A 17,513-nucleotide genomic window follows, 5' to 3' on the forward strand; every position below is an offset into this window, starting at 1 on the left:
AAGGAAAGGAAACCACAATTGAGGCCAAAAGATGGCAATGAGGATAACTGTGCTCTTCTACCGAAGTGCCTTCTGTAAGAATTTGGGAATAAGAGGTTCAGGGGGTAAGCATAAAGGAGACCGAAGGGCCAAATGTGGACTAGAGCATCTCTCGGTGACTCCCCCAGAAGGGGAATTAGGGCAAAGAACCTGCTGCAGTTGTGGGGAGATGCAGAGAGGTTGGAGCAAAGTTGGCCCCAACAATGGAAAAGCTTCACTGCTGATTGAGAAACAACACGTGAAGCATCACCCTAGAGATAGACCATTTCAGCAGAGGATGGTATCTTAGCTACCCGCCATCCTGTATTTGCCAGAGTAGTGCATGGGTTACTAACCAATTGTAGTACTGCTGTAAGAATTCTACTGAGGAAAGAAAGTTCCGTTATGGAAGAGATGTGTGTGTCAGTTTGGTTTGTGATGTAAAATGTTTGCAACTAGGATTTTGTCTGTGTAGTTTGTTTTCATTTGTATAAATGTATGATTGCCTATGTAGTAAGTGATGGTTTAATAATGATGTTTCTTTAAAAAAAAGGCAGCAATTGAATGATTTATGTAATACTGCTTAGGATGAAAATGGTGTGGGTTTGTGGATTTACATGCATAGCAGTCAAACACACACACTGGTAAAAGACAATTTACCAACCCTGTTGGACCAGGCTAGCCGTCAACAACACATGTGCGAGATATGATACTCATTTTATGCAGCTGCAGGCATCTCTTCCTCGAAAATCCTGTGGTTGTATAATATTTTAAAAACATACTTTGTGAATAATTACAAGCTCTGATCTTTTCTCTCTCTTTAACTGGTTTACATCTTTGATCTTTTTTCTCTGTGCCTTAGCAATATTTTGGCTGCAGTTATACTCCTGGTTGGAGTATGACATGCTGGCTGAAGCATGTACACCATGTGTGCATACATCTTATGTTAGTAGGAGGAAAACCTAAATCTCCGTTCACATGATTATATAGTTAATTACTGTACAGCTGATTTTTTTCTGACTTTTCCCCCCCAAGCCCAATCACCTGTCCTATATCCTCTTGAGCCCTTCATCTTTGCCGTATCAGTCATCCTTATGTGGTTGGATAGTCGTTGATTCCTCTACTCATTCTGCAAAAATAACTTTACATTTCATTTGTAGCCTGATAAATTGTCAGTTTGTCTTTTATTGAAGATTTAATTGCTGAAATTTATGGAATTTTTTTTTTCTTTATAGTTTCTGTAAAGTAAGCAAAATCTGGCGGGAGATCATTTATCAGGATAAGAACACTTTTCAGAAAAGGAAACTGTATCTAAAGCAGTTGAAGGCATCATCTGAGGTATAATATCTGTAATAAATTCATATCAGGCTATTAAAGTTTTATCCCTGTTATTTGGTTATTTGTGTTCAAAACAGATGTGTAGAAGATGTTGCATCTTTTCTCTTTATAGTGAAGTCATTTTAAATGATTCTTAGTTTTATTTTTGAAGTTTATTTCACAAGTCTTGCTATATTCTTGTACTGGACATAGAGCAGTTTACTGTATAATCTGTGCTGACGGTGTTTCTTTCTTACACTCAGGGGAATGCAAGTTTGCCAGCACTAAGCCTTGCATATTTTTTAATATGTGCCTCTAACTCTGCCTTGGGCTTCACTATCTAGATTAACATATGTAATGTGAACTCGTGTTTAGTCAGGATCATATGTATAAAACTGGTGTGATGCAACCCTCATGTTCTTGCACTTCTTACATGGTACTATTCTGTTCATGAAAAGCACAAATGAGATGGAAAAGAAGACATGCACCCTTGGAGGAGTGCTATACTCCTCTTGAATGTTTGACTTAATGGTGAGAGTTCAGACGCAACTCTCCTCAAATCCAGCTACTGAATGACCTGCAGTGATGGCCTTGGAGACCCTGTACTGCTGTAACATTGTAACACTTCAAGGTGTTCCAGAATACATGGCCATATACCCTTACCAAGTCTGCAAAGCGCATCTAGACAGAAGTGAGCTCCCATGAGTACTCCATTGTATGTGCAAGGACAAAGTGGTGGTTTGATTACTGGATGAGGTCTGCTGTCCATCACTTGGCAAATGATTTTCCGCAGAAACCGAAGAATGTGAGCTCTCCAAGTGGAACAGAGACCACTACCCCATTTTGCTGGTCCAGAGATGCTGTCTCTGCCTTCCATGCAGCATTGAAAAGGCATTCCCACTTCAAAACTTTACTAAAAGCGCACCTAAAAACATGCTGGCTATGCCCTTGCAACTCCCACTCTAATATCATCCACCCCATCCAACCACTACCTTTCTTTCCACTCCACTAACTATCTTGATTATAGCAAGCTCAGATGCTCATAAGCCTAGTACTTATTATACAGCAGGAACGTCTCATTTGTAACATTTGTTAATGTCTGTTATGTACTTCACAGATAAAGATTCTAGTTGTCTACTGATGTACTATGTTCATCTGTAAATATGTTGTAAGTAATTGCTATGTTAAATTGTTAATCACTATGTAATCCAGTGTAACTACTGTCTGTTTATTTTAACTGTGGAGCTTTTCTCCTCTGGCCTCCGCTGAAAATCGACCTATGTCCAGTCGGACACTCCCGGTCAACAAATTTAAATAAAAAATAAAATAAAAATAAAATAAATAAATGTTAACAAACACATGCATTTTTGGGTGGATTGCATATACCCCTCCATCTTTGCCACAATGGAACGGTTTAATGCTGCAGTGATCTTCTCTACCAGAATGGATTCAGTTCCACCTTGTGGCATAGAATGCTCCCTTTCTGCTGGGGAAAGAAGCAGAGGTTGTGTGGAGGTTAAATACAAACTCAGTTTAGTGTGTTTTATCCTACAGATAGAAATGGTTCTGGAAATGGACTTTTCAGCTATGTGTTCTCTTTAGAGCTGACCCTCAGAAGCTAAGGGTGGTTGTGGCAGAGACAGGTGCAGGTGTGCTCCCAACCCCCCAGCTGTGTGCTATAAGTCAGAGTTTGTGCCTGTAAATGAGAAGATAATTTCACTGCAAATCTGAGTTGCAGAAGGAAAATTCTATATCTGTCCATATATATTTTATAGCTGTTTGCAGTATTTGTTCTTTGTTGAGCAGCATGCCTATGGTCTCTATGAAGTATCGCCTGTGGATTCTCTGTGGATTCTGGAACTGCATATGGAGGTAATACCTGTGGGGATATGATTGGAAGGAAAAGCTTGCCAGGTCTTAATTCTGGTGGTGGCGTCTTTGGCCATCTTTGCTAGCCAAGGAGTATCCATAACAAACACTGTTCTTGTGCTTTTAAGGTAGGTAGGAAAGACCTCTTATAAACATTAGGCAGTTTCTTTTATACAAGTTATTTATATGGGTATTCCGCCACAAGGGTTTGTTTTTAAATTGCTTATTACATGTGATGTGGATAGGGACTGCTTATCAGCTATTCAAGTATGAGTAGAAGTCATAGGAATAGGTAACAGCTTTAGTGACAGTGGCAAGAATGTAAGTCACCAAGTAACTGAAGAAGGTTTTCTTTTGAGAATTCTCTCATCAACAAGTTATTTATGGGAGAAGTACCACCAGTTCTAGAGGGCAAGGTCAATAAATTATCTTCTGATTTAACAAGACATGATACATATGGAGCTGTGGAAAAGATGTCCATATTTGTCAGGATTAGATCCAAGATATTGGGGCCCCTAGTAGGATGGCAAATTATTTGTGAAGGAGATGTATGTTAAGAAAATACTGGGCATGTCGACCATTGGCAGTGTAGATCAGCCAGTTTACTGATTGATAGTTGAAGTCTCCTAGTAGAAAGGACTTGGGTTTAATGGAATTTCGTCTAGTGTGTTAAGATAGCTATCATGCTTAGAGGACATAAACAGTGTTCTGTAAATAGTAATTAGTCTTGTTTAGGGTGATTTGGACTTCTAGGAGTTCACATATGGTGTCCCAAAGAATCTGTCATGAAATGGTCATATCCATGACAAATACTGATACTACCCTACAATTACCAGTGGGTTTGAAGATGTGATGGGCATTATGTCAGGAACAGGAGTGCTCTCATTGGTTTGAAACAATGTTTCTCTAACTATACATGAATTTGTTCAAGTTGCAGGAAAGCCTCCAGTTTGGTCATTTTTTGGTTAAGACTCCTGGCACTGAGTAGAGCTACATTAAGGTGCTCCATATTAGAATTTGCTAGTTTGGAGTGTCCATCAGGTGGAGTTTGCCTAAAAAGGCAGTATGGGGACAGCAAAGGCTTTAGCAAGACTCCACCTCTACAAAGAAGCCAGTCACAAGTGGAGTCCCTCAGGGATCAGTCCTTGGACCGCTCCTTTTTGGCATTTACTGCTCAGAAGTCAAGACCAATGTCAGTGGTGTCTGGCTGAATAAATCTGCAGATGATTGCAAATTAGGAGCTGTCATTGAATCTCACACTGACACAAATATTCTCCAGGAGAGGCTGACACAGACAAACAACTGGTGTCAGAGCCATGGAGTAAAACTAAATGCCAGGAAATGCATAATAGTATCCTCTAGGAAGTCATCCATCCCTGGAAACTATCATATTCACAACACACCCCTTAGAGTTGACCCAGTAGTCAGGGACTTAGGGACACACACACACACACACAATAATCTAGCCTTTGATCATCACATGTCTACAGTGGTGAGGAATTCAATCTTTGTTGCACAACTTATAAACAAAGGTATGGCATCTAAGTCCAAGGAAGTCATTGTTCCACTATATTTGGCATTCATCAGACCTATCATTGAGTGCAGTGTCTCCTTTGGTATGTACCTAACCAGGCATATCCAACAACTGGAACATCCACAGAGGTTCCTCACTAAAAGAATACAGGGCGCAAGTAATATGTCCTTTGCAGACTGCCTGAAGGCCCTATGTATTCTGTCTCCTACAGGCTTTTGAGGGGAGATCTATGCCTGGCATACAGGGCATTGTCAGAGCCTACTCTGATGGACCTTCTGCATACCCACAGAATTACCTGTTCTAAAGACTTAAACCCTGCCTGTGATATAAATAGGACCTGCTGGAGAAATAGGTATGTATCCCAGAGACTACCCCGTCTATGCAACAGGCTCCCCATCCATGTGAAGCAGAGTTCCTCCCTAACCCAGTTCAAGTGTAACTTGGACATTTGGATGGGAAACCAGAAATTCAGCCCTGGTTTAGCACCTATGTCTCTAATGGACACAGGTAACCTGTAAATAGTTCATCTCCCAGGCCCATGCTTACACTTATCAAGGGTATCAGAACTTGTCAGAGATTTGGGATGCATGGCTAGGCTTAAAAAGGACCTTGTTGTTAGCCTAGTAAACACCTATGAACCTATAAAAGCTTTGGTAAAAGGTGAAGGCCATCCTTGGCAAAACAGGAAGACTTGTCAGCCATCTCATCCCAAGCTGACTCATACTGGATCCTCCTAGAATGACACCAACTACATAGGCAAGTATTAAAGCCAATTATCATGTCTTTGAATCTCATCATCATTCTAGGTGATGGCAAAATACCACTCAAGACCAGTGTCTTTCCTGCCTTGAACACATGCATGGGAAGCTCAATCATATCCTTTTGCACGTCCCTCTGGGTAGGGTGTCTAAGAGCCAGTATTACTTCCCAGATCTTGACTAAAAAAGTCACCCTATTCTTATTTACCCTTGTGAGGCATGTATTAGTAGGTGGTCCACTGATTTGACTGAGGGGTACTGACAAGTAAGGAAGACAGCAGCTATAGAAGTCACTGAAATGAAGACTTTGGTAGAGTCATGGAGAACAACTTTCAGATGGCTTCAGATATTCAGGTGCATCATCCAGTAACTGAGGAAGACGAGTTAGAATATTACTCATGCTGCCTTCACCAAAGATGTAGAAACCCTAAACTCAGTTTGGGACTTTTGCTGAGAGATTGAATGAGCATTTTGAGAAACTCCTGAACTAAATAAACATACCCTGTCCTCCAATGTGGATTCATTTGTTTTTTGTTTTTTACCCACTGTGCATGCACTTGGCAGTTAAAGATGGTGCCTACAGTGTGCAGAGTCTCCCCTTTGTTCATAATTTATTGAAATTCATCAAAGACCCATTGTCATTTACTGTTTTAAACCATGCATTTAGAGTAATTTCTTGAAATTCGGACCAAACATTTATGTGGATGAGCCATTCAAATCATTCACTTTCTTTTGGTACCTGAATTCAAAATTTTGGAGAGATGACTTCTGCAAATCACAAGTACCACCTGATGGTTGGATTGTTTTGCTTTTATTTAGCTGCGTAGATTGCTGCCTTTTCACCTTACTTGCAATATTAGTCTTCCAGGGCTGTGCCATGTTTTTCCACTTACTGAGTGTAGCATCTCATCCTGAATACAGATCAGATTAATAAATTAAAAAAAAAACACTATCTGTCTTGCAGACTCGTTTTGCTATGCTTTGTAAACATATAAAGTGAATAATTGATCTGGAGTCCTTTAAGCTTTATAATCAGATCATCTTTTAGTCATTGCTTCACTTTAGCTTATTGTGTTGTAGCTGGTTGCCTCTTGCTGGTGACAGTTGTTTCCTGTTGCTCCTTCAGGGTTATCCCCATTAAGTGCTACCCAGTTGGACCCATTCACATGCATCCTGAAGTGAGTGAAGCTCAAATTGATAGGGCCTTCTACAATCACAAAAGTAATAGCAAATGTAAACTCTCTGTTCGGGGCTTTGTGGTGCTGTGATCTATGGAGACAATTGGTATGTACTAAAACACACTGTTAAATAGTTGATCTGAAGTTGTTTTTATTTGATCTTCAAACTGTGGGACTCTGATCTGACATGGATCCTACTCGTCGTATACTCCAGCATCAGATCCAAAATCCAAGCTCCTCCTCTGCCAATAATGCCCCACTCTCCCTCCTCTCCAAATCTCGTTTTGCCACTCATTTTGAACAACACTGGTTCCAGTTGCTCCAAGCTGTTCAGGGCTCTTCAATGGTTTTAAGTTCTTTTTTTGAGTCCTTTTCCCTATTTTCTGCTCTCTTCCTACCCTTTTCTTTCCGTGTCAGCATCGGTAAAAATATTTAAAAAAAAAAAAAAAAAAAAAAAAACCTCTCCTTTTTCTTCTCCCTTTGTGAGTGTGCATGTGTGTCTTTTTCCTGTCTCCATGCCTAAACTCCCAAACCAGGTTCAGGAAGTGTGCAGAGGGTGGGCATAAGCTTCCTTCTTTGGATGCCCACACTCTGTGCGTGATGTGTTTGGGGATTCCACACCTGGATTCCTCTTGTCCAATTTATGCGGGCATCAACCCCCATGCTGTCATCGACAGGAGGAATAAAGTAACCCTGAAAGGCCTTCTTCCCTACCGACCGAGGCATTTTCTTCCTCTGCCCTGGCGTCTGGGACTCAAACTCCCACTAAGAAGTCCAGAAACGGAGAGAAGGCCCATCACAAGGAATGGGATCAGCCAAGAAAGAGATTCCCAAAGCGGGCTTCCTCTGCTGAGCCACCAGAAGTCTCCGCCTCTGCTTCAGTCTCCTTGTTTTTCCCCGGAGCCAGAGATATCTCCCAGGCTAGGTCTCCTGTCTCAGCCTCCCCTCAGTGTCATTCTCTGCCGGGATCAGTGGCTTTTTCTGTCCAGCCCACTCACAGCCTGTCCAAAGCCAAGGTGGACAAGATGATAGTTTCTTCATGCCCAGAACCATCTAGGAGTCTTGCCTACTCTGTCCCCCTCCAGGGCTGTGAGCATGCAATCTTCTTCCCGATTTCTCCTTCTCAGATATGACCCTCTGCTGCGGAGTCTTTGGGTCTGAGATTCCCAAGTGTTGAGGGGTCAGTGCCGATGGCACCTTGCACCTCAACTTCGACCGTTACCTGGAGCACTTCGGCTCTGATGTCAGAGTGGGGGGGGGGGTTACCTTTAACTGTGAGACTCTTGGAGTCATCCCTCCCCACCAGAGCTTCGTGCTGGGAAGCTCTGCTCCTGCTCCCCCTAGGCACCGGGGATAGTGGCCAGGCAGTCTCCTGTTTCAAGTCTGGCTGCTTTGCTTCCTGGGGTCCAGTCACCTTCAGCGGTCGAGGTGATGGAGAGGGTCCTCTTCACTCAGAGAGCCTTGACACACACTTCCTAGAATTCCTCCCTGGCTCCTTTTTCTGAGCCGGAGTCTTCTGTCCTGCCCGCTCAGGGACAGCCTGCAGCCAGACTGCCACAGGAGGTTCCTATTCAGGAATTCCCTGAACCTTCCGAGTCCTCCCAGAGTTTCCCCCCTGAGGAGGCTCCTCAGAAGCATATGTGGAAGAGGAGGCACTTAGACTCCCCTCTGGAATCTTTCACTGATGATACAGACTTGGATGAAGAAGAGGGTTCCCCTTGGTCACCCCCGGATGATGTCTCCTTTGGAGACATTATGGAAATCCTTCTCCATCTTGATGGGTGGTCTACCCTCAACCCCAACCCAGAAGTCTTTATTCCTGGAGGCGTTTGGCACAGGACCTTCTACTTCCTGGGTGTGTCCCCCTGCAGATTCCTTGGTGGATCTTATTTCTAGTAGGTCATAGAAGGAACCAGACACAGCTGAGGCCATCCCTAGGGGCCCAGACAAGGTTCACAGTGCCCTGTCTGACAGATCCCAATGGTCTAAAGGTTCCCCAGTTGATACCATGTCGGCAGAGGAGAAGGTCTTCTCCTCCCGCATGGCCACCCTAACTACCATGTCTAACACGTCCATGAGGCTACTTTCTCATGCGACTGAAGGTGCCTTTAGGGCTGGTGGGACGAGTGTGGCCAATAAGCGGCACACCTGGCTCCTGCTTTGTGCCTTTTCGGAACCCTTCAAGGCGTCATTCACGAATGCTTCCTACGACAGTTCCACATTATTTGGCAAAACTGTTTGTGAAATGACCCAGAGTGAGAAAGACAGGCAGGACCTTGTCTGCTGTTGGGATCCGCTTCTTTACTCCCCAAAGATCTTGCTCAAGGAATCAGCATGGATTCAAGAAGATGTGGTTTCAGAAGTCTCAGGGTTTTCCTCAGGACGCTCAGGGTTCATTTTCCTCCAGGGGCAGAGGGGGGATATGACCGAAACCACCCTTGTGACAGAGGGGGTCCGACGAACCAGGGGTCTTGAGATTCATTCTTGGATAGACCCTTTCAGCAATCCTGAGGGATTGCCTGACTGCTAGTCTTTGGAGGCAGTCAGGGGGCATCTATCGCTGCACCCAACAGCCTTTGAGTCCATCACAAATGATCATTGGGTGCTGCAAATCCTATCCAGTGGTTACTCTATCCCCTTTCTTCATCCTCCGTCTCCACTGAAACACCTCCCAGACGTTCCACCTGGTCAACGGGAGGAGGCAGCCATAGAAATCGACAGGCTGCTTGCAAAATGAATCCTCCAGTCTGTCCACTCAGACCAGTCTGGATCGAGCATTTATTCCAGGTACTTTTTGGTACCAAAGAAAATGGGGGACTTGAGAACCATTCTGGATCTTTCTAACCTGAACCTGTCCATTGCCAAGACAGAGTTTTGGATGGTCATCCTTCAGTCCATTCTCCCCTTACAGATGAACAATTGGATGTTCTCAGTGGACCTTCAGGGTGCATACTATTATATCAAGATGAGCAGATGCTCCCGATGGTTCCTCTGCTTCCAGCTGGGAGCCTGTCATTTTTAGGGACTCACCACCACCACCACCCCAGGTGTTTACTAAAGTGATGGTGGTAGTGGAGGCTCAGGTCTTTCCCTACCTGAATGATTGGCTTCTTTCCGCTCCCTCCAGGCATCACCTGATTCAGGCCAGGGACTGTCTTCTCCATCTAGCCCCTTCCCTGGGCATCACGATAAATCTTGCCAAGTCACAACTGGCAACCATTCAGATATTGGACTTCATCAGTGCTTGGTTGGATACTACACAGGGCAGGGTATTTCTGCCCTCAGATAGGTTATCGATTTGTCATCTCGTGCATTATATTCTACAGACCCAGCTTCCCCTGGCAGGTATGGTTCTTCGGCTGTTGGGGTCTATGGCAGTCACTATCACCTTTCTTCCAGCTGCATGCCTCCACATAAAGGTTCTTCAGTGGACCTGATTCAGGCCAGGGACTGTCTTCTCCATCTAGCCCCTTCCCTGGGCATCACGATAAATCTTGCCAAGTCACAACTGGCAACCATTCAGATATTGGACTTCATCAGTGCTTGGTTGGATACTACACAGGGCAGGGTATTTCTGCCCTCAGATAGGTTATCGATTTGTCATCTCGTGCATTATATTCTACAGACCCAGCTTCCCCTGGCAGGTATGGTTCTTCGGCTGTTGGGGTCTATGGCAGTCACTATCACCTTTCTTCCAGCTGCATGCCTCCACATAAAGGTTCTTCAGTGGACCTTAGCCGTTCAATGGTCCCTTCTTGATCTCCCCTTGTCACATCTAGTTTTGGTTGTCTCGAGTTTGCCGGGACTGTTTTCTATGATGGCTTCAGTCCCTGGGCCTTCTTCTGGGCTGCCCTTTTGTTCTTCCTTCCCCCGATCACGATGACCAGGGGCACCTCCCTGCTCAGGTCGGGGGCATTGAATGGGAAGGACAGTCCAAGGTAAGTGGAGATCAGGCTGCATATCAATGTCTTGGAGATGAGGGCGGTGCTTTTGGCACTGCAAGCTCTCCATGCCTTTCCCCCTACCAGGACAATTGCCATCTAGAGGGGCAAATATGTCTGTATTCTGATACATCAATAAACTGGGGGAACCAGATCTTACCCCCTTTGTTGTGAGGCCGTGAGATTGTGGGAGTGGACGATCTCCTGTGTTTTCTGGTAGTAACGCACATTCCAGGGAAATCAACATTCTAGTAGTCCGGCTCAGCAGATCTATTCTGATGCCCTATGAGTGGTCTGTGAATCCATCAGTAGCAGACAGGATCTTCATAAGGTGGGGTTGTCCTTGCTGCAATCTCTTTGCCTTTCTTTCCAACGCGAAGTGCAGCGAGTATTTTGCTCTAATCCCCCCCCCCCCCCTTACAAGGGGAGTGAACCAGAGACGCTGTAGTCCATGCTTGGCCCTTCCTCTGCTATATGCTTATCCTCCTCTTCCTCTGATTCCCAAGTTTATTCAGAAAGCATGATGGCTGGGGAGCTCAAGTCATCCTCATTGCCTTATTCTGTCCTTGTCAAGTTTGGTTCCCCACTCTGTGGTTTCATCTAGATTAAGAGAGATTCTGGTGTGGCAGCTAAGGATATGTGGGAAGAGAGACTAAAAAGATAATACAAAAGCTGAGCAATTAGAAGCTCTGTTATATGGATATGGATAGAAAGGTGCAAGCAGTTTAAATGTTTTTAGCCTGTTTAGTTGTATACAGAGGTCAGACATGTTCATCAACCAGAGGAGAAGTTGTAGTTGCCAATTAATAAAAAGCTGAAGGATTTTATCTGGGAAGGGAAGATGGCAAGAGTCAAGTGGGGTAAGCTGATTTTTCAAGTAGAACAGGGCGGTTTGGGGTTACCCAATTTGAAGGTGTATTTCAGAGCTACGCAGTTAAGGCACAAGCAGAAACCTGTAATTCAATGTGGACAGGGATGATAAAACGGGGATGATAAAACGGGGGGGGGGGGGATTCATGATGAGACTGGAATTTTGGATGCAGATAGTTAAGGAGAATAACAATAACCATAGAGAATGTGATATTCATAAAGTAGCAGAATGTATTCTACGAACCAAGCCAACACAGGAGTGGAGAAGGGAGATTCTGCCAATAGGGATGACTGCAATTAGGGATGCAGACAATAGGCAAGAGGGGGCTGGAATTTATTAGAGAAAACTGGCAGAAGAACCATGGTATAGGGAGCAAATAATTAGAGGGGGAAAGGAAATAGAATTGGAAGAGGCCAAGAATTTATTTGGAGTGCATGCTACAGATTGCCTTACCTACTGGGGACTGATAGAGTATAGGCAATAAGAAAGAAATGGGGGGGGGGGGGTCCTAAGCTGAAGACCAGTACTGGCAGAGTATATAGTAGTATCTAGAACAGACGCCGCTGTTAAAGGAATAATTAGCAGACCATATAAAATATTGCATGATAACTATAGGAATCAATCAGAGGAGGTTAGAAAGGATTGGGAAGAGATTGGTTAAGCACAAAGAAACAATGTGGGGATATATGTATGTCTCCAAATATGCAACAAAGTCTAGAATATTTAGGATCTTTTCTTGGAAGTGTTTGGACAGGTATTTTTATACCCCAAGTAGACTTCAAAGTATTTTTATTCAGGTAGACAGTATATGTTGGAGGTGTGATGAGGAAGGAGGTGGTAATTGGGAGCATATTTTCTGGGTGTGCAATAAGTTGGCAGACTTTAAAGATTCCCTGCAGACTATTCTGTCATTGATACTCGGGTAAGCAAATTTGTGTAGCTAAGGAAATGATTTTTTTGAGCTATGGTACAGAATCAGAATAGCCTAGGCAAAGTATGGCCTTGCTGAGTCTAATTATGGTGGCTGCCAAAAACGTAATGACTAGAAAATGTGAATCAAAGTCTAAACCAACTGTACTAGTAGTAGCAAATATAGTAAGAGAGAGAAAACAACTGGAACTGGGATATTTAGAAAAGGGTAGGAGCGAATTACATAGAAAAACTGGGAATTGTGGGAGCAATACATGCAGAGAAGGACTAAGATTTAAAAGAAGTCAGGATTTGAATGAGCTAGTTATGTTTGACTAACAATGACTGTATATATTATAAGTAATGTGTTTGCAACTAACGGTCTGTGATGTATGTTTGCAACTAAAATTGTCTATGGTTTGTTTCCATTTATATAAACGTAGGATTGACTATGTCATAAGTTATAATTTATTAAAGATGTTTCTTGTTTAAAAAAAGCTACTTCTGATGTTTTGCTAGTTGATGTACAAGGAGGAAAAATGAGTAGAATGGTGAGAGGTGGTAGGTGTGTGTCAGGTGGAAGTTTTGAATATGGGTTAATTAGGATTAGTAGGGCCATGGTAAGGTTAGGTGTATATTTATAGGGCTGTGGTTGTGGTGAGCTGTCCATTTAGTTTTAGGTTTTTGAAGTAATCCTAGAGTAGAGAGGTTCTGATAGTGTATATTTTGTTTGATAGTATATAGGAGTAGAGGAGTATAAAGTAGGTGTGATGCTGATATAGTTGGCAGTGTGAGATTGTGAGTTATGGGTAGAGACGTGTGTGTGTGTGGTGTCAAGGGGATGTTATATGTTCCAAAAGAAATAGTAATGGGATGAAGAGAAGTTGTAGATGTAGCATATTTAGTGAAAATATTGTCCAATATATGTTAGATGTCTATTTCATAAGACGCTGTGAGTGGATGGAGTGATTTTCTGACTGGTGACATGGAAGAGAGTTTTTGGAAACTTGTTAGGTATTGGATGATGGTAGGGATTTGATGTGGTGTGTAGCTTACAAATTATTAGATGGCAGAAGCAGGGTTGGGGATAACCTTGTTTAAAAGTAGACAAAGTGGGGGAGGGGTTGGGAATTGAGTAGAGGAATGGATAAGGCCCCACCTGATCCTTGGAGAAAGAAGACCCCCCCCCCCCCCAAAAAAAAAAAAACAGTTTAAGATGGGCCTTTATCTAGTGAGTTAAATTCAGGTAGAAGCTGTGTGAAGGTTGCTATAGCAGGTATATACATGGAAATCGTTACAGTCTTTGGGTCTGATACTTGTACAGGAGTACATTAAAAAAGTGATTTTGTTGGTATTTTATTTAGGATCATAGTTATTTACTTTTGTGTTGGGAGGTGGGGTGCAGCTACATCCAAGCACCGAGGGTTGCCAGGGAAGCATGCTTCTAGAGCTCTTTAGAGACCTTATAACAGTAGATTTTACATCAAATGGTGACCTAAACTGGTTTTATAGCAGCTAGCCAGCATTATTTCTTTGCTTTTCAAGGCAGGAAAAGTCATTTTCAACCACATTTGTCATGCTAGCCCTGTGAAGATGCGATAAAGTAGCTGAGGAGAGTATTCACTCAGCACTTACTAAATGAGTGACCCCAACTTGCATATTGGATTCTGTTAGCTAACTCATGCTATTTTAGCTATAACAAAATCCTGGTTCAAAAATATCAGACTGTCTAAATATAAGCAAGAGAATTATTTTCTCTTTGGCAGTAGAACTAGAGTGAGTAGTAGTGCATGTTTTTATGAAACAAAATCTAATGTCCAAGCTTGCCTCATAAAGAAAGGTAACACTGCTAATGATGAGGTCTGTAGCTGGAATGTAGTGTATTTTTATGCTCTACAAATGTAATATGTAGTTTAATGTGATTTTGTATGTACTGCCACCCTTTAGAAGTAAGCTACTTCAAGTCCTGAATGAAATGAGACTAGCCATCAATTTTGGGTGATTTTTATCTGAACTAGCTGGTCATTATAAAGTAGAGCTACACAGGCTACTAACATATTCCATAACATTTCTCAAATCGTTACTGAAGCTACCAAGACTAAATTCTGTACAGAACAGTGGCAAGTTTTACTAGATTTCCTACAAGTTCACTGGGATTATTATTCTTTTAGACATGCTTAATGACCTCTGTCCTGTCAACTTGCACTGATATATACACATGGTAAGTCTGTCTTGAAACACTGCTTACAGAGTTAAACTGGGGCCCATTTTGCAATCCTTTTTCACCTTGATATTTTTGTCATTTAGCCTCAGTTTAGGAGAGGCTGTTCCCCCAGATAAACTTTTGGGAGAGTAAGAGCTTGCCAATTTTCATAATTCGTGTTTGAAGTAGAGACATTATTAAGGAAAGGGATCAAGTCTTGATGAGTCGGAAAAGAAAAATTGTATTAGCTATAAGTATTTTCATCACTCGGGAGGTTTTTTATGGTAGACAAAAGCAAATGTTGATACTTAGTCAAACTCATTGTTTTTGTAAGCAGAGATGGCTGGTAACTTTTCAAACTTACGTCTGTCTCATGCCATGATCTAGGCCATGGGTCTCAAACTTGAATGACCATGAGGACTAACGTATTCTGCCAAGGGTCACAGTCTCCAAAATGAGTCTGTCAGTGCAGCATGGAATACATTGTAGTAGCTTACTTCACATAGAATTGTGGGCCACTTGAGGTTTGGGGGCTGTGAGTCTGAGATCCCTGATCTTGACAAAACCCTTTGTCAGCACAAGTAAAGCTCACATTTCTGTAACCGACAGCACTTTTCTCCCTTGCCCTCTTCCCAGATCATACCCTGCCCACTAATGTTCTTGTCCCTTTCCATTTCAAGGAGGTATATCTGAATATGGTCAGTAAACTATGCTTAGGTTTCAGAAATTCCATGATCTGTCCTGTCAACTTTGAAATGGTAGCACCATGTACAAAAAGACCACTGATGCTCATCTTTTAGTCTTTTCCTTTCATGCATGTTGTTATCCATCCTGCCTCTGTTGTTGTTTTTCTTTTTTGTTATGGCTTTGTATAAATATTTTTACAAAAGCTTACACAAAAGCAGGAAGGATTATATTCTTGTATTTTAGTATTTAAAGCTTTTTTATGAAATAGTTGGTGATTGTATTTAATTTTTACCTGATTGTTAATCCAATCATTTATGCTGTTTATGTACCCATGTGCCCACTATCTGCCCTTTTTAATGCTGAGGGGGGAGGCTTATTACCAGTTCTGAAGAAGTCCTTATAAAATGAAAGTGCTTAATGCATCATTATCCCCTTTGAGAAGAGTGATGTCCCCACAAATTATCACATTAATAACCACGTCCTTGACACACAATCAGTCGTGAGGGATTTAGGCACCCAGATTGATAGCAACCTGACTTTTGACCACCATGTTGCTTCTTTTGAACGGAAGCTTTCTACATGGCCCACCTCATAAGTAAGGGTATCTTATCCAGGGACAACATCCCTGTATTCTTCCCTTATAAGGCCCATTATTGAGTACAATACCCCATTCAGCATGTGCCTTGCAAAGCACATGCAGCAGCTGGAAAGACCACAGAGGTTCCTCACCAGTGAGGGCCTCAAAAATCTACCATACACAGGCTAAAAGCCCTATCCCTCTATTCAGTTTCATACAGACTCCTCATAGGTGAACTCTGGCATACAAGGCATTCTTGGACCCCGCCTTGATAGGACTGCTGCACACCTGCAAGTCAAGCTGTTCTCTAGTAACTCACATGCGTGGCCTCAAACTGGTCTGTGACATCAACAGGACTTGGCGGGACAGATTTGTGTCCCATAGAGCCCCCCATCTGTGTAAGAGACTCCCTTTCCACAGCAGGTAGAGTATCTCTCTACCCCTTTTTAAGTGCAACCTGGATAACTGGATGGGAAATAGAAAATGTATCCCTGGGGATTCCACCCGTGTCCCTGCTGGACAGGGGCATCGGGTACTGACTTGTCTAAACATGGGCTAAACTCTTTGCTAGGCTTATAAGGACCTCAGGGCCAATAGCCTAGTAACTTCCTATGATCCTACAAGAGTGGATGTTTGAACACTGGTGCAGTAGCAGCTCCCTCCATCTCATTGTTTTGGTGTGTTTGTGCCAGGGTGTGGACATTTGCTTTTTTTTTTTTTTTTTTTTTTTTTTCTTTTCTTTTCTTTTCTTAGCATTGTCCTTTCAGGACTCTGCTTCCTTGTCTGTTGGCATGAAAGGTGTGAAGGACTTCGTGCCCAGACCTGTCTTTTTATTCATCTGAATTTGTGCTGACTGAATTGGGTCAGTGGAAGGTGCCTTGAAGCTTGGTTGGCTTGTTCTACCCTTGGCAGGATATAACCTATATTGTTAAGGTTACTGCAGCAGTGGTCATTCAAACATCTACTGCTGTGAGAAATTTACTTATACAACTGTAATTTCTACGACAATTTCAATTTAGGTGATAATTTGAGGTTTTACAGGCAATAAACTGAACTAAAGCATTAGATGTAAAGACTAGTCCTTTTCTTTGTAGCAAATGTGTTGAGATTCCCTCAACAAATGTACCTTAAGTTTTGTTTTGAACAGTTCCAGGGTGTTTGTTTTGTTCTCATCTCAGCTAAATGTTGATTCCAAGTAGCAGACTCCAACTTTGAAAATACTTTTTCGCCTGTACCTAGTTTAAAGTGAGGTTTGATGAAAGTGCTGCTTCTTGATCATCTCTTAGTGGTTAGCTTTGCAGTCTAATTTGTAGCTGTGTTTTTAATCATGGGCAGTGCCCCAGTTTTACTATTTTACAGATGTGTGTGAACTAAGCAGTAAGGTTTTTTTTTTTCTGACAGCGAAACCGTTTAAATGCTCTTTGGAGTTGTCAGTGATCCCGCCTCCCAAAGAAGAGCATGGCAAACAATGAAGTGTTCTTTCTGCAGGCAGGGGCATCCAGGAGTTCTCACCAGGCAGAAAAAGATGTGGCTTCTACTGCATATTATTTTTAGTTCCAAAAAAAGGGCAAGGGCTTCAGCCCTATATTTAATGGATTAAATTAATTTATTCTGAAAGAATCTTTCTTACATGTCCATGGTACAGTTCATC

The 17,513-nt window shown here is 42.6% G+C and overlaps 1 protein-coding gene across 1 annotated transcript in view; it reads left to right on the top strand.

The window, feature by feature from the left end:
* LOC122797139 (F-box only protein 43-like) overlaps positions 1-17,513 on the top strand; it is a 222,399-nt gene that overhangs the window by 66,757 nt on the left and 138,129 nt on the right. Inside the window, exon 3 of the mRNA XM_044065938.1 lies at positions 1,254-1,356. Coding sequence (XP_043921873.1) covers positions 1,254-1,356 — 103 coding nt within the window. The remainder of the gene's footprint in view (positions 1-1,253; positions 1,357-17,513) is intronic.

Source organism: Protopterus annectens, chromosome 3.part0 (assembly GCF_019279795.1).
Source record: "Protopterus annectens isolate FY-2018-M chromosome 3.part0, PAN1.0, whole genome shotgun sequence".
NCBI lineage: Eukaryota > Metazoa > Chordata > Ceratodontiformes > Protopteridae > Protopterus > Protopterus annectens.